Genomic DNA, 25,618 nt, shown 5'->3' on the forward strand with positions numbered 1-25,618 from the left:
ATAATGTCATTAAAAAAAAAATGTAACTAGACAGGTTCAAAATAACTTGCACAAAATGATCACTGCAGGCATTATGACAGTGTTAGATCAGTCACAAGATATAAAGATATAGCGTGTTGTCTGGCCTGGTTATGACAGATGCTGCGCTATGGTTATGACAGCATTATGTAAACTTTATGGCATACATTCTGAGCACTGTTATCACAGAGAAGATTGCAGAGGGGATATGAAGGGGAGAGGTCAAAAAGACTTCTCTGATGTAAGTATAAAAAATTCAATAATACTGAACTTTCTCTGTGTGCAACCAGTCCCTTAGGGGACCAGGTTTTCCACTGCTGAATAGCCATCCTCCCCAATCAGAGGGTGATGCTCACAAAATCACCAATTTCATGACACGTGTCTAAACACCTACGGAGACAATTTGCAGAAAGTATTTGCCTGGTGCAATAACAGTTTATGCGCTGGAATGGCAGGTTGCGTGTTTGTATCCGAGCCACAGCCAGTTCCCACTCATAAGTGTGGCCCAATCAGATTCGTTAGTCTTTCTGAAATCTGGTAGAAATGCGGGCCCTGGAAAATCGCTATGTTGTCACAGCAGGCCTGCTTCCTGACCAATATTGACAGCCATGTGAGCCAATAGAAAATCAGTTTAGAGGGGATAGAGTTTGGATTAGTGGATTTGAATGGCTATGGCGCTTTCAGGAAGGAGAGTGATCTTTAAACCGTATGAGAGAGGAGAGCTGTGCTTGTCATGGAGCTGTCATGTTTCTCACCGTCTATGTGCACCTGATCTGAAAAGCTCATAAAGTAATTCTAGCAATTCCACCTAAAGTACTAGCCCTCAGCGACTGAGTCCAGCTAAAGCCCTAAGCCTAAGGTACAGTAGTGGTGCTTAGCTAACGTGCTAGCCCTTGATGCAGTAACAGAGTCCAGCTAAATCCCTAAGCCTTGGTACAGTAACGGAGCTTAGCTAACGTGCTAGCCCTCAATGCAGCAACTGAGCCCAGCTAAAGCGCTAGCCTTTGGTGCAGTAACTGAGCTCTGCTAAAGTGCTAGCCTTTGGTGCAGTAACTGAGCCCAGCTGAAGTGCTAGTCCTTGGTGCTGGGACTGGAGAGACACACACCACAGACTGAGGTCGAATCCTGACCATGTGTGTGCTAACATTGCTACCTGTACCCAGGAGTCCCACGGGGCATTGCACAATTCGCCACAGCACAGCTGAGGTAGAGACAGGTTCTCCCTTCCACGGAAGAGTGGCCCTTCTGCCCGACTGGGGTGCCTGAAGACTGCCCGTGGCAGCAGTGGGAACGGCTGCGCAGCACAACCAGCTGAAGCAGCGGCTAACGAGCTGGGCAAGGAACCTGAAAAAAATGTTTAAAAAAAGAGGAGCGTTAACCACAGTGGCAGAGGGTAATGGCTGGCGTCTAACAGCAGTTCGACGGGAGTTTGGAATATCTTCATGTTCCTGCCACTTACTCAGCGAACCACGTTTTTATCAGCATGAGTTCGGTTAAGAGAATTTATAGAGGCTCTATACATAGTGCTGATGTCAGACAGTTCCAGACAGTAGGTGGAATGGAAGGTGAGGGAGGGGCCCCTGCCAGTTCCATAATTGCAGGTAGGTCTGCACTGCACAGATGGCCTGAAATAGATAAGTTGCAGTAGAATGAGTCACCACCTGTCCCTAACTGGATTTGAGGCTCAAACTCAAAAGAACCAAAAATCCACGAGCTTTGGAGCTTTCGGAAATCGTGACTTGGGTTGACAAGAAATGCACTGAAATACCTTCTAGATTCTTCTGAAGAATGTTGACTCGTCTGTGTGAATTCTATCTTGATGGAGCCGAGCGGTCGGTAATAAGACTCGCCGATATTCACCGTGTAAGTGCCAGATTAGCCAGCCATCTGGGCGTTTGTGAGTAAAAACTCCAAAACCACGAATGCAAGACTGCCTAGATGCAGAAATAGTGTTTTAATGAATAACAGACCTCATGCAGCTCGGGACTTGTCTATATCCAGAGAGTGTTTTATTTGTGAAAGGGACAGATTTACATCACAAGTGATTAACTTACACAGGGTCAGAGGTCAAGGGGCATCAAGGGGCGGGATGTTGAATGGCTGCGTAAAATGCAGTTCCAAGTGAAATTTCTGTAAAACTCAGATTGGAGAGTCTCCACGTTTCTCACGTTTCCTGTGCGAACTTAAAAACCGACCTCCTCCTCCTCCTCCTCCTCCAGGCCTTGGACATCAAAAAGACAGTTCCACATTTACACACACCGGTGGGGGGAGGGGTGCACTCGATAATTAAAAACACAGGAAGTCCTTTTTAAAAGCAGTTAACGGGGTGTGAAATCTGCATGTAATCTGTTTAAAGGGTGGTTTTCGGGGATGGCCAGTTTGAAGGGGCGGGGTGGTCTTGGGGGACGGGTGTAAAGAGATGGCGGCTGGCGCGATGGTAGAGGCGTAAGCGCACCCCAACTTTAAGTAGGGCGCCGAATCCTTTGGTTTGGTTTATCTGATGCGTCGTTCCAAGGGACACCTCTCTAGACATGCACATGGTTTCCAGGAACGGCCCAAACTCTGGCCATAGGAGAGCGCTTACTTGGACAGATGGGAGGCATAAATTGATCGTCTTTTGTGGATATGAGATTTCTTGTCTTTGGCACTCGTTCCAGAGGACCATATTGAGGAAAGGGAAAGCTGGCCACGATACAAATGACTTGCTGTCCCACGCATCCCTTGATTCTTTGTTTTCTCGTGTTCTTCGTGGCGAATCTGGCTCTGTTCACTCCTGAATGTGTGAGAGAGTCTGTATAGAGAGACAGTGAGAGGACTTGAGCTGGTAGGAGAGGCACACAGATCTCCACATAACACAGCAGGAGCAGAAGTTTGCATGGATGGAAATGTTGTTTAAAGTGGATTAATACTGGATTGATAACCCTTTGGCCTTCTGAGGAACATTAAGGGTGTTAGGCTGGGTTTAGACACAGATGGACATAGAGGTTCATGCTTACGTGTTGCGGCTGCTGCAGAAGTGAGTTGGGGAGCGCAGTTAAGACACTTCTTTTACCAGGTGAGATGTGCCGACGACGGTATTGTGTAAGCGCGCAGCTGTATTTGGTATGGAGCTACAAAAAAAAAAACCCATCGGCCAGAATTACAAGTGTCTCTCAGATTCCCTCAAGAGAGGACCCGACTGCTCGATCAATACTGTGCGCCTGAGCCAATCCCAGGCTTACAAGAAGAGTTGATTGCTTTTTAGCGAGCGACCACATAAAACCGCCAAGACTTGTTGAGAGTCGAGACTATTCTGTCTACAAGAGTCCGCACAAAGTTGCCTCCTGCCGTTTCATAGATGGCAGCCTTTGACCCCTCCGGAGCTTTCTTTTGTGTCCTCTCTCTAAAGCAATAGGAACCCCGGGATGGGCTGGTTGCCCAGGTAATAGGTGGGTTGGGCTTGGAGGGCAGGATGATGGGTGGGAAGTGCCGGTTGTCGGGGAGATGGGTGGTCCGTTTTTTATCACTCTGTGTTTGGTTGCTGGGAAAAGCACAGTCAGAAAAGTGCGTCCTCCCCACTCTCCAAGATAGAAGTCCTGGGAAATCCAAGCCGGTTTACCGCCCGTTGCGCCGAAGGGACTTCTCGGTTCTCTTGCGTGGCAGCCAGGTGTGACAGCATCGCTCTTAGCAACGATGATGTCACCCGATGACCGAGGATTCTCTGCCCGTAGGTCCCTCATGCTTAGCTCTGTCCCCCCACAACCCCCTCCCCCCCAGCTTTGTCAGCATATTCGCAGGCTGAGCTGTGCCGGCCTGCGTTACCGCTGCACCCGCCATCTGCCCTCAGATCGCGTTACGGCTCTCGGGCCGGTCAGGCGGAACGCGCGCGGCCTTCTCCGCACGACAGGGCCTCCTCTGCGCGGCCTCCACCGGGCCTGGCGGCTGAGATAGCGGCCCCCGGAGCCGGGCGGGGGGGGGGGGGGGTCATTAATACTTTAAAGCCCCAATATCCTCCCTTCACATTCGCCTCCATCAGTGCACAGCCCCGGAAAAGGGTTCGAGTCGTCGAGAAAATAAGTGTGGCGCTAACTCGGACGGCGAGGGTCTCCTGGCGGCGCATCCACAAGCGGAGTGGTGTGGCTTCAGGTGCTGATAAAGTATTGATAAGACTATGCTGCTCTATGCATAGGTTTCCTGCTTCTCCTCTGAGCAGGGAAAGGGAAAATATAAAGACAGGATGAAGGAAAGAAAGGAACAGGGAAGGGAGAGAGAGACACGTGTATACATTATATGTACTTTTTACTTGTTTATTACTTGATGGTACATCGTTTCGTAGTTAAATAATTCTTTAGCTTTGCAAAGTCTTGGCAATATACTCAAATATACCCTGCCAATAAAGCATTCTTAAATTGAAATTTTGAAATTGAGAGAGAGAGTGAAAGAGAGGATGTGGAGGGGACATTGTGTGAGAGAGAGGGGGAGAGAAAGTGTGGAGGAGTGCAGGATCGATAAAAGCGATGGGGTTTCTCCGGAGCCTGTTTAGGATTCTCGGGGTGACCTCTGTGAGCAGCGATCACATTCTGCCGCAGAGCGCGCTGGCTCAGGCAGAGCCCCACTTACACACGCACCCCTGCACCGCTCCCCCTCTCCCCCCACTCCCTCCTCTGGCCCTCTCCCCGTCCCCTTTTCTCCCTCAGCTCACTCTTCCCCCTTCTTTTTTCAGCCTCCCCAGTTTATCCACTACAGAAAATGCTGCAGCTGCTGTAGTGCTCACTGTTAACCCTGCAACTGCTGCACCTCTCACTGTCACCACTGCACCTGCTGCATCTCTATCACCACTGCAACTGCTGCATCTCTATCACCACTGCAACTGCTGCATCTCTCACTGTCACCACTGCACTGCTGCATCCTTCACCACGCAACTGTTGCTCTCTCCCCTGTCACACTGCAACTGCTGCATCTCTATCACCACTGCAACTGCTGCATCTCTCACTGTCACCACTGCAACTGCTGCATCTCTATCACCACTGCAACTGTTGCATCTCTCACTGTCACCACTGCACCTGCTGCATCTCTATCACCACTGCAACTGTTGCATTTCTCACTGTCACCACTGCAACTGCTGCATTTCTCACTGTCACCACTGCACCTGCTGCATCTCTATCACCACTGCAACTGTTGCATTTCTCACTGTCACCACTGCAACTGCTGCATTTCTCACTGTCACCACTGCAACTGCTGCATCTCTCACTGTCACCACTGCACCTGCTGCATCTCTATCACCACTGCAACTGTTGCATTTCTCACTGTCACCACTGCAACTGCTGCATTTCTCACTGTCACCACTGCATTTCTCACTGTCACCACTGCAACTGCTGCATCTCTCACTGTTACCACTGCAACTGCTGCATCTCTATCACCACTGCAACTGTTGCATTTCTCACTGTCACCACTGCAACTGTTGCATTTCTCACTGTCACCACTGCATTTTTCACTGTCACCACTGCAACTGCTGCATGTCTCACAGTTACTACTGCATCTGCTGCATCTCTCACTGTCACCACTGCAACTGTTGCATTTCTCACTGTCACCACTGCATTTTTCACTGTCACCACTGCAACTGCTGCATGTCTCACAGTTACTACTGCATCTGCTGCATCTCTCACTGTCACCACTGCAACTGCTGCATTTCTCACTGTCACCACTGCACCTGCTGCATCTCTATCACCACTGCAACTGTTGCATTTCTCACTGTCACCACTGCAACTGCTGCATCTCTCACTGTCACCACTGCAACTGCTGCATTTCTCACTGTCACCACTGCATTTCTCACTGTCACCACTGCAACTGCTGCATCTCTCACTGTCACCACTGCAACTGCTGCACCTCTCACTGTTACCACGGCAACTGCTGCATCACTCACTGTCACCACTGCAACTGCTGAATGTCTATGTGGTGGGATAGATTGCTTTTCTGGTGGCACAGAGATAAAAAAACCCATAGAAAACACAATCCATTTTACACGTGAGCTGCATCAGTTGAAATATATATTTCAGATACATTCTGAGTACTGCCTATCCCTTTTCCCACTGACCTTGAAGAAAAAGGATACCTGTGAGTCGACTCACTGACAGGAAATATCACTGGCATACATCAACGGCTCGTGTGCAAAATGAGCCCACCACTGAAAATTAACTTTTTTTTTTTCCCCGAGTCAGCTTGTTACCCACTTTCCCTGGATACCTCTGACAGAGCGGCACATCAGTGTGCCGTGAGAGCTTTGTAATAGCTTGGGCATCATTATGATCCATTCAGACTGTGCTACGAAATGCTTATTACCTCTCACACACTGTGTGAGTGAATCAGAGGCGTTCTGTGTATTGGGTCTTCACAAGTCTCTGGGCTTTGCTTTGTAATGGTGATCGTACTTCTGTGATCTCCGCAGACGGCCCAGAAGCAGATATACACACACAGAGGAGCTGATCTCGTACACTGTCCAGGCCCAGGAACCAGCCAATAAGTATTATGCACAGACCGAAACTGTTCACACTGTTCACAGAAGAATAAACAAGCCTTTTCTGTTTCGTTCACAAACACAGTGAATCGCGGGGGGGGGGGAGGAAAGATACGGCGTTTCACCCTGCGGGGCATGGTCCGCGTAGCGAGCGGATGAAAAATTGACCGCGCTTTCCGGTTCGTTTTTTGGTGCCGGCGTCTCGTCTTCACAGGAGCCTGGGCTGTGCTGGTTTTAGGCGGAACCCGGGCCCTTAGCGAGCAGCTGGGCCGAGCGTATCCGCGGGCCAAAGCGGCGATAGTCTCCGCCCCCCTCCCTCCCTCCCTCCCTCCCTCCGTCCGTCCGTCCGTCCGTCCGTCCGTCCATCCCGTGCCGCGTGGTTTATTTTTAACGAGCGCGTCGCAGCTGCTGGCCGCCACTGCCGCCAGCGACGGAGCAGCAAGCGGTGTCTGCTGCGGCGCGACCCGCGTGTCCGTCGCATTACCCCGGTGCCACGTCATACCCGGCTGGCGCTCGGCGAGCGAGGGAAAGCGATGACGAGCGCAGGGCGAGGCGGCCAAGGCCCCGGAGAGCAGGTGTGATGGATGTGACGGTCACGTCGAATCACCTGTATGGATTGATGGATTGAGCTGGCAGCAATGGTGTGAATTATGCTTTTAAGTCACAGTGGCCGATGTTCCCAAATGCGGGCCAGTACAATAATACACAGACAGGCAGGGAGACATACGGACAGCGAGACACACACACACACACAGACTGATAGACATACAGAGACACACACACATACAGACACACACACACACACACACACAGACTGATAGACATACAGAGACACACACACACACACACAGACTGATAGACATACAGAGGCACACACACACATAGACCGACAGACAGAGAGAGAGACACACAACCACACACACACACACACACACACACACACACAGACCGATAGACATACAGCCAGACACACACACACACACACACACACGCACGCACAGGCGCACACACAGACCGACAGACAGACAGACAGACAGAGAGAGACACACACACACACAGACAGGTGGATGGACAGACAGACAGACAGACAGACACACACAGACAGACATACTCTTAGTTTACGGAGTGCATGTGAATGTTCTGGCTGTGACGCTCCCACTACAGTACAGTAGCAGATGGTGTACAGGTGCACACGGTGGTTAGCGCCTGCTGCTCTCGCGCATGTCTTTCGTAAATGTAATTTGGCGCCGAGCACTGCGTTCACTCTCGCTAAGATGTATATAAATTGGGAGGGGCAGGCCTGCTCTGAAGGGGCCGGTTCTTAAAGTAAACATATCGCTATCTGCCCAATTTCATTTCGCCCCTCAAAGACCTGATGTGGCAGGACTCTTTAGGGGAAAGAACACATATCATCAAACAGAGGCTGACCAGACACAGACACACACACACACACACGCACACGCACGTGCACACACACATTTGCGGTGTGCTCCCTCTGGTGTGAGGAGGAGCGGGGGTCTCATTGTGTGCTTAGAGCTTTTACTGCAGCATAATTACTGCTGCTAATCACAGCACTTTACAGCTATGCTTCCGTTCAGCCCCTCCCCCAGGAACACAGCAGAGAGAGAGAGAGAGAGAGAGCAAGATAGGGAGAGAGAGAGTGAGAGAGAGCAGGAGAGGGAGAGAGAGAGAGAGAGAGAGAGATGGGCAGAAAGCAGGGTGAAAAGTGGCAAACTGCAACATCGAGGAATCGGGGGAAACAGCGAGAGATGACGACATTAAAGGCTAAAAAAGGGGAGTGGCAAAAAGGGAGAGCGATACGAGGGAGAGATGGGTGTAAAGCGAACTGAACAGGAGAGAGTGTCATTGAGGAAGAGACTGGGCCTCTTCAGTGCAGCCTGTCTGGTATTAGCTTACACCCCACGACCCCCCTCCGACTCCCCAGGCAACTGAAGCTCTGAATTAGCAGAGAGCAGGGGTAGGGGGGTTGGTTTTCCTCTCTCTATCCCTTTAAAAGTAACAATGAAAATGTCAGATGTAATCCTAAATTACTTTATGTACGTGGATTCTGTGCCAGGAGCTATTAGTCTTTACACATGCGCACCGGTGCAGCTCTTGCATTTCTTTTGACTCTGAGGAAGACACATCAGTCTCCCCTGTTCATTATACGTGTCTTTTGTTCCGAGCTCTGCATGGTCCAGCTTTCCCTATTTCGGATTAGTTCCAGTGAAGCTGCCCGGGTAAGGAGTCCTTTATTATAGTTTAAACTCACCACACACTTTGGGAGGGAAAAAACCTCGATAGAAACAAGCCGCACTTTTCTACGCCCCTTGATTAACACTTACAACGAGCTTAACGAGCTCGGTTGGCAAGTACAGGATTTACTCAGCTCATCGTTTCAACACCATTGTTAATTAACCAAAGTTAAAACAAAAAAAACAACAAAAAAGAAAACCCACAAATAAAACACCCTTTGGGAGACGGGTCATTGCATTTCCTTCAGTCATTAGACATCTGTGGGAACCCGCATTTTATTTTGGGCTTTTGTTGTTTCCTTTTAAAAGCATCGGGGTGCAATTAGCATCAAAAGCGACTTTGCGAAAGAATGCAGCTGACAAAAAAAAAAGGAAAAAAAAGGGGCGGGGTTTCAAAAGGCTCAGAGCCGTCCGTTACTGATGCTCCTCAGACAGGAAGCAGGTATTCGGGTTCCACAAAAGTGACGGCAATTATATTTTATTGGCCAGGCGATAAAGCGGTGGGTTATGGCGGTTAAAGTCTCAACCTCAAAAGTCGTGAAGTAGGCGATGGAGGACTACACCTGGAGAGCGCTAAGCTAAAACGCCAACTCCGCGCTACGGAGGCTTTCTTCTACCTTCTGGGCTTTCATTCATAAAAGAGTATGTGCACTGATCTAGGATCAGTTCGGCCTGGTCAATATCCTAACCTTACCCATAATGAGCTACATTACAGGCATTTAGCAGATGCTCTTATCCAGAGCGACTTACACAACGTTTTACACAGCATTTACATTGCATCCATTCATACAGCTGGATGTATACTGAAGCAATGCAGGTTAAGTGCCTTGCTCAAGGGTGCAACGGCAGTGTCCTATCCAGGAATTGAACCTGTGGCCTTTCGGTTACAAGCCTACTTCCTTACCCACTATGCTGCACTGCCGCCCGATCACTAAAACTGATCCTGGATCAGTATACCCATCTTTTCCTCAATGCTTTATAACTACAGGCGCTGGTCTCTGGTCTCGCTCATTGTGGACAGTGAGAAAGGAACATCAGTAGATCAGAACTGCAGTGATACCGTTACTGTACCAGGACTGCTCAGTGCGCCGGTCCTGGAGGTCAGAAGGGACACGCAGGGTCTCCGGTTGCATTAAAAGCGCGTTAAAGACGCAGTGCAGCTGCTCAGTACGAAACCCAGGTAGGCGTTCCAGCGGGACTCGTATTGTGAAAGTTCACGTATCCCTCCTCGCGGTCATGCAGGCCACGCCCCTGCGTAACGAAAGCGGACTGCCCTCGTCTCGCGCGGGAATCCGCTTCGCCCCCCGCCCACAAAACTCAGGGGCGCTTTCGTTCCCCGTTTCCTTTGTGATGCCCCCCCGCCCATCCGCGCATGCCGTTCAGCAAAATCTGGCATCCCTCAAACTCTGGAGCTCGACCCCACAGTAAAGGAGTACTTCCCTGTCATCGCCGAAGAAACGGCCATGGAATTAATAAGACCTAATGGGTCCCAGCACCGCGGAGGATTACACCAGAGCCATTTCAAAGTCTTAAAGAGTTCGGGGATGTTTAGGGGGAATTGGCAACGACTGCATTTTGCATTAAAACCATCCAGGGGTAAAAAAAAAAAAATGCAGACAGACTTGCAAAGAAATGCCAAATGTACGCTAAAAGTAATGCTAAGGGTAGTTGTTTCTCTGACTGCCTGACCCAACCCAACTCATTTCATTTACACAGGATGTCGTGGCACTAAACCCACAGTGGCTGCACCAGACCTCCCTCTCTACGGTGAAATTCAAAAGTGTTTTTAAGGGTTTCAATGTGAGCCAGCTCAGTCTTTTCTTGAGAAGTGTTTCCGATATCCTAGCTAACGATTAGCTGTAGGGGGCTGCTGGGTGGCTCATCCTGTTACGGTATTGTTCTAATGCACGTGGTCTGGCGTCAAATCCGGACTGCGCCAGCGCCGACTGACCAGCAGCCCCACCAGGTGGCACACATCTGGCTCCACCGCCACCCGGGGAAGGGGCTGGGGCGTTGCCAGTGTGCCGGATAAACAGCACCTCATTGCGCGCCGGTTGTTGCAGTTGTCAGAGATCTCTGCCGATACCCCCTGACGGAGAGCAGGATGACATTAGCATTCGGGCTAATCTATTTAACTTCCTGTCTTCTGGGGCTTTCGGAGAATGCAAACATTTCGCTAAAAACATAGTCTTTTGTGATTCATTATATTATGATATTATGGTCATATAAGTCACATTTTCAATAATATAATAATAATGATACGTGTAAGCAGACATTTTCTTAAATAAACATGTAAGGTTTCCTATTGCAAAAATAGCCCTCTGTACTGTTGGATACCCTGTCCCTGAGGATTGGTGGACTGCACTGAGCTCCTGAGCATTTCTGTGTTATTTAGATTCAGGGGAAACGCGGCAGTTAAATCGCAATTAAATCTAGCGATGGCGGCTCTGCCCTTTAAGGAAAGGGGTTTCCTGGTCTTTGTCGGAGGGGCGGCGCAACGCTCCCCGCCTCCTCCCTGTGCAGCGTTTAGCCACGGCGGGTTGCGCGTGGATGATGTCATCATGCTGTCGCCGATGGCTGTACGCTCACAGCGGCGTTCTTCGTTCCTGGGCCTGGTGGGCCGCAGGGTCGGCTGGTTTCTGTTCTCGCCACGATCTCAGCAGTCAATTCAGACCCAAGAAACCAGGTGAGCTGAGTTGACTGTGTAACAACTGCTTTGATTGATCAATTAAGTGCAGAGCAACAACAGAATCCAGCAGACCCTGCAGCTCTCCAGGACCAGGAATGAAGATCGTTGGCCTACAGTTTAACCTGAGCGTTGCGCCTATTGAGATGAGGGGAACTGAACACCTTCCAGTTCACTTTCATTTCGGTCTCACCTGAGGCAAAGTTCACGCACTCGTGGGTATGGACCTTGCGGGACATATTTCATAACTATCTGTGTAATGTACCAGCACCAGTACTGCATTGCCCCGTTTGACAGTTTGCAAAACCTAACTTGTTCACCCTTCCCGCTCTTCCTTTTGTCTTCAGACCCAACTCTTCCGTCAGCCTCCCCTTCTCCCTCCGACTCCCCGTTCCCCTTCACGGATGGTTCCAGGCCCGAGTTCGCCCACAGCCCCGCCCCTACGGAGAGCGGCACCACGGCCAGCTCCACCAAGGTGCTCACCCACGGCTTCAACGAGAACCTCATCCCCATCTACTGCTCCATCCTGGCCGCCGTGGTGGTGGGGCTGCTGGCCTACATCATTTTTAAGAGGTGAGGCTCCCTTTGGGAAACTGGGGATTATGGGAGGTGAGACTCTCTGTTGAAAACAGAGCATTGTGGGATGTGAGTCTCTCTGTGGAAAACAGGGCATTGTGGGAGGTGAGACTCTCTGTTGAAAAAGGGGATTATGGGAGGGAGGCTCTCTGTGGAAAACAGGGCATTATGGGAGGTGAGGCTCTCTGTAGAAAAAGAGGCTTATGGGAGGTGAGGCTCTCTGGAAAAAAGGGCATTATGGGAGGGAGGCTCTCTGTGGAAAACAGGGCATTACGGGAGTTGAGGCTCTCTGTGGGAAACTGGGGACTATGGGAGGTGAGGCTCCTTGTGGAAAACTGGAAATTATGGGAGGTATGGCTCTTTGTGGAAAAGGGGGATTATGGGAGGTGAGGCTCTTTGTAGAAAAAGTTGATTAAGAGGTGAGGATTTCGATATAATAAGGGGATTATGGGAACACTGGATCAGGTGATCCACAGGCGAGACATGATGGGTGGAGCTGCCATATACAGATCACAGTAAGCTAATCAGAAGATATTCTCCAGTGACATGTGGACATCAGGGAACCAGTGATAACACAGGCCTGTACGTTTATGGGGCTGATAGACCCTCTCTCTCCTCTTGTCATTAGACATTGTGTCATGATAATGCAGGAGAATGAGGTAGTGTGGTGACCGTGAATTAGCACAAACATGGGGTGTGAGTGTAGAACTTGGCACAATCCATCAATTACAAGAGCTCTGAGTAAACCCTGCATCCCGGCAACTCCTGAGCATTTGCAGCCTGCCTGTGGCCCTGAACGCCAAACCGAACACAGCTCTCTGTCCGCTCATCTCACACTCACCCAGTCACCAAAAAGATATCAAAAAAATAAATTCATAAACAAACCCAGCTCTGCCGAGATAGCGACGTAGCCTCTGGCGAGAGTAGCACCAGGTCTGGGTGCTGATGGGTACGGAGGGTATGAAATATTTAAGCCAGCAGTCGGGAGGTCTGACATTGACCCACTTTCACCCCACAGGCAGGGTGGCTGCTGGAACAGCATTGGAAAATGCATTAGCCAGAAGACATCTTTCATTGATCTAAAAAAATGACATTTGAAATTCCATTTTATGTTTTTTTTTGTGTGTGGAACAAACAGTAGCAATGTCAAAGCACACAGCCTGGCAGTGATCTCATTGCCAGCTCTGGCCCTACATGCTGAAGAGAGTGCCCCTCTGGAGATCTGGCACCATGTCACTTTAGTGCAATTTCTCCAACCTGTTCAGTGGGCGAACGGTCAGGTAGCAGCAGACCTGTCAGTAAAGAGGCCATTACGACTCCTACAGTGAGCAGATCAGTGTGGGAGGTGTCTGTAAGGAGACAATGCACTACATGGAAATCAGGGGCCATTATGGCCCCTCCAGTGAGCATGGCATTGTGAGTGTGTCAGTAAGGAGGCCGTTACTGCTCCTACAGTGAGCAGGTCGGGGGGCTGTGTCAGTAAGAAGGCTGTGTACTGCATGGGAATCAGAGGCCATTATGGCTCCCACAGTGACAATGGCAGTTGGGGTGTGTCAGTAGGAAGGCTATGCAGTGTATAAGAATCAGAGGCCATTATGGCTCCCACAGTGAAAATGGCAGTTGGGGTGTGTCAGTAGGAAGGCTGTGCACTGCATGGGACTCAGAGGCCATTATGGCTCCCACAGTGAAAATGACAGCTGGGGTGTGTCAGTAGGAAGACTGTGCACTGCATAGGAATCAGAGGACATAATCCACTGCATTACTGTCAGCAGACGGACTCTTATCCAAAGTGACTGGCCGTGTAAGAGAACATAAGTGCATCCACCTGAGCTATATGAGCGACAGTTCCAGACCTGGCTAACGGCATTCCCAGTGAGTTCCTGTGTAACATCCATTCGCATTAATGCAGATAAGCTATGCTAACTAAGTACCAAAATATAACTCCCGAATACATACAAAGTGCAGCCATGAAAAACATAAAACCATAAAAATACCATAATCACTGGAATGAATATATTAAATATGAATGTTATATGAATGCTAGGGGGTGGGGATGAGAGGGAAGCCAAGTGGTTCTTTTCAGTTTGCCCTGAAAGATGCATTCATTGTTTGTGTACTGCTGAGCAGGGTACCTTATGAACAGTAAACAGCAGTAACTGCCTAAAAGACAGCTATGCAGGTCTTTATCATGAAATTAAAATGTCTCCACTGTGAATGAGAAGTGTTGGATATGCTCGTGTTGCTGGGTTCCTATTTTTGGTGACAGGGGACATTACGCAGTCACTGATTCCTCTTCCTGCTCGTTTGCGCGGCGCAGGTGGAACAGCTGCAAGCAGAACAAGCAGGCTGCCAACAACCGCACGGTGAACCAGACGCCGTCGCCCGAAGGGGAGAAGCTGCACAGCGACAGCGGCATCTCCGTGGACAGCCAGAGCCTGCAGGAGCAGCAGCAACAGCAGCAGCAGCAGCAGCAGCAGCAGGGCCAGCAGACACAGGCGCAGGCTCCTGCGCAGACAGGTGAGCGCCCGGCGACCAATCGCACGCTGGGTGTCTGAACCGGCAGCCAATCTCACGCCGGGTCTCTGAACCGACAGCCAATCTCACGCCAGGTCTCTGAAGCGACAGCCAATCTCACGCCAGGTCTCTGAAGCGACAGCCAATCTCACGCCAGGTCTCTGAAGCGACAGCCAATCTCACGCCGGGTCTCGACACGGCTGCTGTTGGCTGAACTGGCAGCAAATTGTGCACAAGCTCTCTGAACCGGCAGCCAATTGCATGCCCGCTCTCTGAACCGGCAGCCAATCACACGTCCTCTCTCTAAAATGGCAACCAATCATCTGCAGTTTTTGAACCAGCAACCAATCAAATACCCACACTCTGATCAATCAATCACACCTTTGTTTTCTGAAACAGCAGCCAATAATGTACCTGCTGTCTGAACCAGCAGCCTGTTATTACATCACACAATAGCACACCTGTTCTCTGAACCTTTAACCAACCAAACACACGTTCTCTGAATCAGCACCCTATGACTCAGAGTCTCTGATTACGCAACCAATCACACAACCCCTCCCAGCCAACCACCGAACACAGGCTCTGTAGTAACCAATTACACAGCCACTCTAAACCACTCGCATGGCCACGCTCTGTAGTGCACTACGTAGAGTGCCCTCTGAAGAGTACTCAAGAGTTGACAAAGGCAAAAGACTAGCAGCCAAAACAAATCTCACAATGAACAAGAACCGGAAGGATTCTGGGAAACGGACGTCGAACAAGGGCAGCCTTCTTTCGTGGCAGGATTCAAGTGAAGTGCTCCCGCGCTATACAGCCTCTCAGAGGCCCCCCCCCCCCGAACGCACAACGACCCATTCCTCAGGCGCCCTGAAAGAAACGCTTTCGAAACGCCGCGTGGAGCACGTCCCCCAGAGCAGGGGAATCGCAGCCGCTCAAGGGCTTTATACGGGTCCCTGTGGAAGGCGTGCTCTCCTGTGCGCTCATGCATTTCTAAAGGCTTATGCCTTATGGGGGTGTTGGGAGGGGGGGGGGGGCTTCTGTCAAAAACAAGACCACATTCTGCCAGAAAAAAGATCAATGATATGACAGACTTATTATGAGAATAATGGGCCAGAAAAACAGAGCTAGCTGAAGGGAATATGAAGTATCTTTAGTGAATGAAGCACAAGGGTTCCCCAGACCAGCTCTTCTGGGTCCACCAGCGACGGCGCGAGAGCCGTTAATGGATCTGAGATTTGGCTAAAGCAGTCATTTGTGAGACAGGCATCAAAAACGGCTCCGGACGAGAGAGGGGAAAACAAAAATGACATCTGCTCACAAGCTGCCGAGCGTTAACATCCATCCCGGCCCCGTCCCCCCGATCTGTGAAGGCGCGGGGATGCAGATGTTCTCCCGGGTGTCTGAGGGGAATGAATCGCCACAGGATGTTTGCTCCACACGCGGAGAGACGGATCCCCAGCGCTCCGCGTGTCCAGCCCCCCCGTCGCCGTCTATCACATTCTCAGCTGGCAGCAGCGTCGCTGCTACGGAGGCTCGCTAACGATGTAGCGCAAACAGTGCTACGGGCTAACGGGCTAACAGGCGAACGAGGGATAAGAGTCGTGGCTTCTAATCGCTTTGGCTGCGTGACTGGTTGAGAGACGGATCCCAGCGCTCTGCGTGTCCACTCCTCCTCCCCTCTCGTCGCCGTCTATCACATTCTCAGCTGGCGGCAGTATCGCTGTTATGAAGGCTCGCTAACAATGTAGCATAAACAGTAATACAGCTAACGGGCTAACAGGCGGACAAGGGATAAGAGTTGTAATTGTACTCGCTGTGGCTGCGCGACTGGTCCGCGTAGCACGGCGCTCGGCTGAAATGTTTTGCGGTTCGTTCGCCGCGGAGGTTCCCGCGTCCCCGGGCCCTCGGGGCCAGTTTCGGGAGGGGCTCGCCGGTTTTCCCTGCAGGCCTTCGTGCGATTGGCTTATTAGCAGGTGTGTGGTGATGAAGCGCAGGCCAAGCCGCCTCCCACTGCTGGCTGTGTAATTTAGTGGGGCTGCAGGTTTTTTAATAGGTGATAATTACATTTTAGAGCCATCTGCCACCACGGAAACCTGTAAGTACAGTAAAGCGCACATAAGGTACAGTCTGTCTCCGTTTTAATGTGCATGTGAAAATGTGCACGAGGTGCAATTATATTCTTCAAATCTCCATGGGTTCCATTGAGCAGGGCTTTACTTTACAAAGAGAGAGGAGGTACGGCCATCTTGGCTCACAGCGCGAGGCTTAAAACCGCTCAATAAAAATTTAAACGCCAAACAAGAGGCCGCAAATCCCCCGTTCTTCCGCCGACGGTCTGAAAAGGATTTCAGAGCGAGCCGCAGCCCGGTTTCCCATAGGCCCCGGAGTAGGATCAGCGAACGTTCCGGCATCCTGCCGCGCCCCCCCCCCCTCCCCCCTTCCCCCCGCAAACCCCCCTCTGTGCACCGCCTTTACACCCACAAAGGTATTTAAATTTTAAAGAGAGAGCAAAACGAGAGAGAAAATCCTCTCGCCCGTCTGCTCTCTCATCTGATCCTGTTCCGACGTGAGCTCTGAGCGTAATTTAGGTTAACCGTCAGTCGGAGTCGCCCGGGGGGGGGGGGGGGGTTGGGCGGGGCCGAAGACTGCGCCGTTGAGAGGGGCCTCAAACACTGATCCCCGTGACCGCACGGGAAGAGGAAGTCAACGCGCCTCGAGTTCTGCGGTAAGGCCTGCATTAAGCGCTCAGGCTGTCGAGCGGTCGCGTTAAAAGCGATGCCCTCTCCGCACTCTCTCTCTCTCCGGTCCTGGCCTTGAGAACGGCTGAAGACCGACCAATGGGGAGAGACTTCCACGCACGCCCCGCTGACACGAGGAACAGTTCGGAGCACGCCCTGCAGAACCAGTTCTACGCGGGCCGGCGTGCGACCGTTCGTTGCTCGTGGTGCTTGACGCCCCCAACAGCTGATCCAGAATGAGGCTGCCCAGGCTTAACCCCAGACTCTGAAATACTGAAATGATCCAAAATATTACAGCACAGCCATACCTGCAATGCAATCAGTCCCAGGTTAAAAAAAGTGGTTTACAGCTTGTTCGGAATTGTTTATTCGACGACTGCAAGAAATCCCACATTTTACGCTGACTCACCTAGAGCGAGTGTAAGCTTGTCCAAAAGGTTTCTCACGACAACTGTCCAAATTCTGAAGATGGCTTCATAACAAGTGTCATTATCAATGATATATTTCATATATGACACTGGTAAGGCATATACATATCCCCAATACACACACATGCAAGCTTAAAAAAATATGTAGCGAAATGAATGAGGGACAGGATTTTTTATCATGCCAGACATTATGTCACTGGCCTTTAAAAGTAGGCAGGAGGATAGGTTAACAGAAAATAGGAAATCTGGCCTCCAACTGCCATGGTTATGTAAGGATGTTTATATTCTCTTGACAATCTTGGAAAGGGTTAGAAAGATTGAAGTTATGAGGGTATTTAAAGACCCAGATATGTTTGGAGTATTTTGTTCAATCAGTGCCGAACCCCATCTCATTCTCGTGGATATCTTAATAACTTCCTGTGGAAAACTGACAGATATGTGCAGCAAACTAAAGGACCTTGGGAAAAAAAATGGTTGTACATTTTTCCTGATCTCTGAGTTTGATTGGTTCGGACTTTTTACAGAGTCCCAGGGTGTTCATTCAAGTAATACTGAAGCTGTTCATGTACATGTGTGCACATCTTTGAGTTCTGAAGTCAAGTTCAAAGTATTTTTGAAGTCATGTACTTTTTTTTATCAGCCATCATTTAGAGGATTGGGGAAATGGGTGAAGATTATATAAAATAACTGCTCACTGTAAGAATCCAGGCATCACAAATCAAGCTAGCCATCAATATTAGTTAGGTTTGGGTTTGGAGTTTATTAAGATTTGTTCCAATATGTGTTTTTGATTGGACTAAACCAGTTTACAGAGTGGTGCAGGGGAACACATCTGCTATTTGAATGGAGAGAGGTGAATATTCTCCATTTAAAAATGGAAACAGTGATCGCTGCCTCTTCCTGGTACTCCAGGGTGCAGTGCTTCAGTTCCAGGTATGAGTGACAGGATGATAATGATGACAGCGATGATGATGATGGTGGTGGTGATGATGCCTGTGCTCCCTCACCGTATTTGAAACTATGACATCGATTCCCTATAAGCAGGATAGACGGTAAACTAATTATGGGATAATTAGGTCACCTAATTATCAAATTACAATTTTATAATTATCTTTAATTTACGATGAGTAGGAGTTTTTAAACACTCATTCTCATGATTGACAAAGAGCTGTATCTGTAGCCATGACAATTTCGACTAATGAGTATAATTTACTTTGTGCCATGTGATTACTAAATTATAGGACTAATTATGAGGCTGATAATGACTACATGACTCCTCGTCCAGGCAGTGGTCCTGTCCCGCCTGGACTACTGTAACTCCCTGCTTGCTGGCCTCCCAGCATCATCTATCAGACCCCTGCAACTCATCCAGAACGCAGCAGCGCGTCTGGTCTTCAACCTCCCCAGACATTCCCACGTTACCCCCCTGCTCACCACCCTCCACTGGCTCCCCGTGATGGCTCGCATCAAATTTAAAACATTAGTGCTTGCCTTCAAAGCAGCCAGGGGGTCAGCCCCTCCCTATCTACGTCAACTCATCAGACCCTACACCCAGCTAGACCTCTCCGTTCTGCTGCCACATGTCGCCTGGTCCTGCCCGGCTCGCACCAGCACCCGGTCACGCCTCCTGTCTGTTCTAGCCCCACGGTGGTGGAATGACCTTCCTGTGCAAGTCAGAACAGCAGAGACCCTGGCCGTCTTCAAACGTAGACTGAAGACTCACCTCTTCAAGCTACATCTCACCTCATCACCCCCACTACCCTCTAACATTTTTTTCTAAAAAAAAAAAAAAAAAAAAAAAAAAAAAAAATATGGGTGTACAATTCACAAATTATACCTAAGCAAAGTTATACCTATTGTAGCTCTCTTGCAGGAATGTTGTAAAGCGCTTGTCTCTGAGTTTTGTAATGCACTTGTTGTAAGTCGCTCTGGATAAGAGCGTCTGCTAAGAACCTATAATGTAATGTAATGTACATGTCCTGCTTCTTGCCAATGGGACGGCGATGGGAAGAATGAAACACGAAACCTTAAACCACTGACCACACTGGCAAGATCAAGCTGTTTACATGAAGGACATGAAGTGCAAGTACAGTGGTGAAAATCAAAGCGGGATTAGGTAAAAGAAGCACAAACATATAAACTGGCAAACTAACATTAACAAAGTTGAACATCACTCAAAATGAACAAGGGGGACGCAGACGGTGCCAGCCTCAAATTTTCAGACAGGCCGTTCTAGTGGCTGGAGCCCCCGTCCGCCTTTTGTTTTTAGACATTCCATTGGTGCTTGAGGGAAGCTGAAGAGGGGCTGCTCCTCTTAGCATGCAGCACCACGTTTAGCATGGTGCTAGTCATGGGAGCGAGTCATTACTCTCAATTAGCAGCGTGATGCAAGCACACACTCAGACGCAATTTAACAATCCCAGTTGCTGTAGTCATAAATAATAAGAACAAAAAAAAAAAAAAAACAACCAGATCTCGTATTGAAAACGTGTCTCGATTCGCAACGAGGCGGGCGAAAGGATTGAAATTAAAAAGAAAAGAATCCCACGGCCTTAATGACAACACGTTGGACCGATTCTCATCGCACGGCCTGTGTCTTAAAACAATTATTTTCATTATAGGTAAGAGAAGTGTGGCAACACTCGAGTGTCCTTGACAGTTAAAAATACTTCAGAAGGAGTTTACGGCGGAAATCACAAACATCATGATCAGCTTGCCCTTGAGAAAATCAGGCTGTAAAAACTAAACCAAATCTGCACCAAATTAGATATATTTTTAGATGTGTTTTTTTTTTTTTTTTTTCCTTTGTGGAAAACTAAATGAAATGTGTTATCAAGGGCAGGGGGGTTGGGGGGGGGGGGGGTTTGGGTGATGCTGGGCAACAGCCTTCCCCCAGTGCGTGCATGGTGCGCATATGGTCAGACCGAAACTCACGATGTCATAGTGCTTCAGCTCCAAAGCTGTTCTGTGATCTGTTCCAGTTCCTGTGGGGTCTCTGGGCTCGGCGTCAGTCCTGGCCCGGGAATGGCCGGAGCGGGGGCCGCAAACCGAGCCCCCCCACACCCCGGCGACTCCGCATTCCTCCGCCGTTTCCATGGCGTCTCTCGGTTGACAACAGATTGAAAGCTGGTGGGAACAGGGAGGGGGTGAGGGGGGGGGGGGTTGTGTGTCTCTGCTCGCACTCAAATAATGACATCAATCAAATTATTTAAGGTGGACCGTGTGGAATACGCGACGCCTTAGCGGGTGACAGAATGACGTGTTTCGGATTCGACGGACGCAATCCCGCGTCTGCTCTGTCTCAGACAGCTCCAACACGCGGCTCAAAAACCCAAACAGAGCCATTCCGCCTTTTTTTATATTCATATCTGCTTATCAATCAGAATCGGAACGACATAAAATGATGTCATTGTGTAATGGCAGACTGAAGGATTTGGTTATCGGCTAACTGACCTGATTTGCTGACCTCGGGCTTGTCTGCAGTAAATAACAAACACATTTATTGTACATGTGACTAGTTCTCCACCCACCCGTCTCTTTCCCTCTCATTCTCTCTCTCCCTCCCTCTCTCTTACTCTGTTTTGAAATAACACAAAATGTTTTATTGGCATGACATGGTCTGGGAATGCGGTTAGCCAGGTCTGGCACAATTACTCATGTAAATCAGGTCAATGCACTCATGTTCTCTTTCACTGTACGCTGCTCTGGGTAAGAGCGTCTGCTAAATGAATGCAGCGGTCTGAATGCAACGTAATGACATATTCAAGCATATTGCTTTCTGTATGTGCCTTATAGAATCACAGTGGGGTGACAGTGAAGCGAAATACACGGACATACAAATGATTTTACACTACAGAACAGCGAGTGTGAAACGCCTCTCTTTCTCTGTCTCTCCCTCCATCTCTCTCTCCCTCTCTTTCCGCAGTGGTGAGGATGGACGGGGGCCCCAGCTCGACTCTGCCCCCGCACAAGTGCGAGGAGGTGGAGCGGCTGCTGAACGGAGGGGGCGGGGCGGTGGAGCAGGAGGAGGGCCGGAGCTGGTGCAGCCTGGCGGGGCTGCTGGGCTACGAGGAGGAGCACATCGCCTCCTTCCAGCAGGAGGAGCACCCCGTGAGGGCGCTGCTCTCCGACTGGGCGAGCAAGGACTGCGCCAGCGTGGACGCGCTCTGCACCGCCCTGCGCAAGATCAACCGCGATGACATCGCCCGCAGCCTCGCCCCCCTCCAGCCCCAGCCCCACGGCGACCCCACCGCCACCTCCGCCGTCTGACATCCCTAAGCCCCGCCCCTGGCCCCGCCCCGAACCCCACTTATAACCCCGCCCCTCCACTACAGCCTCCACTGTGCGACGCCTCAGAGTGGCGAGTCAAGTTTGTTCTCAAAATGGAGGACTGGCTCCTCCTGAAGGACTATGAAGAGGACCCCTGCCTGCTCATCCCCCCCCCCCCCAAAACCACCCCCCCACCACCACCCTTACCAAACTGCCCTGCCTGCAACCCTGTTCCAGTCATACTGCAGCTCTGGGTCTGCCGTATGCGATCCGGCTCGCTCAGTGTTAACTCCTGAACCTCGAACCCCGAACCCACTGAAACTCACTGTGACGTGACCCGTGGACCCGATGCCTTAGCCGTAGCCAGATCCGCCGCCTTCGGCAGCCCGAACCCCGCTTCCTCTCCGTCTCCTGGCCGAAGCTCTTCCGCAGGCGCCTGGTTCCGTCCCGACACCTCCGATCCATCCTCTTCCTCCTCCTCTTCCTCCTCAACGTCACCGCGTAGGAGCGGAAGCCGCACGTTCGCCTGCGTCTGCGGAAGTCCCTCACGAGCCTCAAACCCCTCACTTACCCTCCGTTGTCATAGCGACAACCCCCCCCCTTCCTTTTACAGAAAAGCAAACCAAAAATAGCACTATGTTAATCAAATTGTATACTTATGTAAAATACTAGCGCGTCGTCGTGTAGAGATCTTAGACTAGCGGACTTTTTGGACTACGCCCGGGTGGGTTTCCTCTGGGACTGACAGAGAGAGAGATTGGCCTGGCCACGGGGACTTGCTTCCACAGACGGCCCGCCGCGGCCAACGTCGCCGCCCCCTCCGACGGGAATTGACTCGGGACGGACAGAATCCTTTTTTCCGGAAATTCCACATTTGAATGTAGACTGCTCCGTTTATTTCCCTTTACTGGCGGCGCGTTGCTTTACCGTGGTTCCAAAGTTTACAACCGAATCGAGCTCTGGCGCGTGAGCGTGTGACTCTCAGAATGCGGCAGGGCGGTAGTCCCAGACCTTCGTATCCAGGTAGCATGTGGTCCCCAAATTAAGGGACATGAGTATTCATCCCCTGAGAGAGGAAATGACCCGCAACTCGGCTTGGATTTGTCCTTCCTCCCTCACACGTACGCGCAAACATGAATGTGTACAGTGAGACGCACACACACACACTCACACACACACGCGCACACACACACGGGCGCACTCGCATTTACAGCTACAGTACACGCCTGTACTCAGAGACACGCGTGTTCCCTGGATCACAGACACGCAGGTACACGTGTTCCCTGGATCACAGACACGCAGAAACACGTGTTCTCTGGTTCACAGACACACAGGTACACATGTTCCCTGGATCACAGACACGCAGAAACACGTGTTCTCTGGTTCACAGACACACAGGTACACATGTTCCCTGGATCACAGACACGCAGAAACACGTGTTCTCTGGTTCACAGACACACAGGTACACATGTTCCCTGACTCACAGACACGCAGAAACATGTGTTCTCTGGCTCACAGACACACAGGTACACATGTTCTCTGGCTCACAGACATGCAGAAACACGTGTTCCTTGGCTCACAGACACGCAGAAACACATGTTCTCTGGCTCACAGACACACAGGTACACGTGTTCTCTGGCTCACAGACACGCAGGTACACATGTTCCCTGACTCAGACACGCAGGTACACATGTTCTCTGGCTCAGACAGACACGCAGATGTATACGTGCAACAGTAGCAGTGGGCGGGGCCAGGGAGTACATGCTTTGCATATCAGGTTCGTCTACTCTCACTTCCCTCCATTAACCACAACACACGCACACACACACACAATGTAATACATGCAGATGACATCACATCACAGGAAAACCCAAACAGATATGCCCTGTATACTAGCAGCACTATGAGTTGACTGGAATCTTACGAATCTGAAGTATGGTGGAATCTGGCACCTTCTACCTGCATTAGAAACTTGCTTCGTGTGGAGGATTTAAGGACGTTACTCCAGCCAGTGGACTACCCCTGTGCCGCCTCCTTCACGCTCATCTTTGTAAACCACACGATGCACGTCTGGAACAACCACGGTAAAAACATAACCGTACCATTTGGCGGTAAGGGTAGGGTGACCGGATGTCCTGTTTTTCCCAAGACAGCCCTATATTTCAACTCCTCCGATTTATTCTGAGAAAATCTCTATTTGTTACGTATTTCAGTCTGTATGGATTTTTAAAATTAAAATTTAAATGGCTGTAGGTTCTCATTAGCCTTATCTACACGGTACTCCAGGGAATTTGGTCACCCTACCAAAGTTCTCTCAGGGTTTCTCTTTCAGAAAAGACATTTTCACGGTGGCACTGTCAAAAAAATAAAAGAGCAGACCCAGAGATCAATGTTGGAGGGAAAATACTCTGCAAAAATGTTGAATTCAAATTCAGTTGGAGGCTACCGCAAATGTCACTGTCACACCCTGACAGTGGCTTTGTGTCATTAATGTGTGCTTGGAGGCCAAGTAGCTCAGTACAGTAGCACTTAGAGGAGGAGTCAGTCTCCTTGTTGTCTTGATCCTGCCGAACAACAGAGAAATGGGCGGAGCTCCAGACTCTCTGAATCCCCACAGGTTACCTGGAACAGGTTGCGCTGTTGATTGACAGCTTTGGGCTGAGGCCAAACGGAGCCATTGAAAAGCAGACAGCCAGGGCTTCCTCTTCTCAATGCACACGACGTGTTCTCCGTTCCGGTTGGTCTGAAATGGTCATGAGGCCAATCGTCGTCAAGTGCCCTTTGCGTGAAGACAAAGGCCACTCCTAGTCAAGGGCGGAAGTAGCCAAAGGTGTGAAACACGTCTGTGTGTCTGTCTGAGCTTTTCTGAGAAGCTCAGCAAGGGCGCCACCACCAGGACCGGAGAGGTTACTACACAAAAATAATGTAAATTAAACACAGTCAGGCTGCACAGATTGGCACTAGTTGTTTTTTTTTTAAGACTTAGCCACACTGATAAACTGCTAACATCCATTTCCATTTGTGTTGTGAGGCTTCTGCGTTCTGGCTTTTGGTTCGCGTTCGTGAAGAACGACGCCTGGAATTCGCATCCCCTGCCGAACGCGGGGACGAGCGCGGCCCGCGAGCGCATTTCCGCGGCGGCGCTCCGATCCCAGCGGCGTCGTTAAGGGGGCGCACAGGGTGTTATTGGCGAGGCTTCAGCGCGCATCAGATCACTGAGTGCCGTCCCGTTTGCATTTTTCATTGATATTGACAGCCAAGTGAATACGGCCAATCCAACCAATTAGGAAAGCCATTAGTTACGCGGCGCGGCAGCGAGCCAATCAATTTTCTGCTGACCCGCGGCGCCGCCGAAGGCCTCGCGCAGCCCGTGCTTTTAATGGAAGCCGGGTGACAACACACAGGCGGCCAATCAGATTCCTTGTCAGAAACGCAGGGCTTTTTATTTTTTTTACGAGTTGTTAGCAGTCTTGCGTCAAACAAACATCCTGTTCAAGTGTCTGAATAAAAAAAAAAAAACACACACCCGATGCATAAATGCCAGCCGACTTAAACATTTATCGTAACGAATGAAGATTCACGTCCATTATTTTCCTTATTGTTGTTTTTCTGTTATGAATAGTATTATGTTTTTTTAAAAA

The 25,618-nt window shown here is 50.1% G+C and overlaps 1 protein-coding gene and 1 long non-coding RNA gene across 3 annotated transcripts in view; one reads left to right on the forward strand and one right to left on the reverse strand.

The window, feature by feature from the left end:
- LOC135243237 (tumor necrosis factor receptor superfamily member 16-like) overlaps positions 1–25,609 on the forward strand; it is a 40,644-nt gene extending 15,035 nt beyond the window's left edge. Inside the window, exons 4-7 of one of the 2 annotated variants that reach the window (XR_010326586.1) lie at positions 11,800–12,025; positions 14,346–14,545; positions 21,634–23,631; positions 23,662–25,609. Coding sequence is in view for 1 of the 2 variants with exons in the window: in XM_064314920.1 (XP_064170990.1) it covers positions 11,800–12,025; positions 14,346–14,545; positions 21,634–21,977 (770 nt within the window). In the remaining variant the exon portion in view is untranslated. Of the gene's footprint in view, positions 1–11,799; positions 12,026–14,345; positions 14,546–21,633 lie in introns of both variants that reach the window. The other variant, XM_064314920.1, reaches the window with a different exon arrangement.
- LOC135243239 (uncharacterized) lies at positions 14–22,439 on the reverse strand. Its single transcript, XR_010326588.1, has 3 exons — positions 22,304–22,439; positions 20,643–20,834; positions 14–1,362 (listed from the first exon to the last, which is right to left on the reverse strand). It is a non-coding gene; the product is annotated as an uncharacterized LOC135243239 (long non-coding RNA).
- Positions 25,610–25,618: the final 9 nt, after the last annotated feature.

This window comes from Anguilla rostrata, chromosome 17 (genome assembly GCF_018555375.3).
Source record: "Anguilla rostrata isolate EN2019 chromosome 17, ASM1855537v3, whole genome shotgun sequence".
NCBI lineage: Eukaryota > Metazoa > Chordata > Actinopteri > Anguilliformes > Anguillidae > Anguilla > Anguilla rostrata.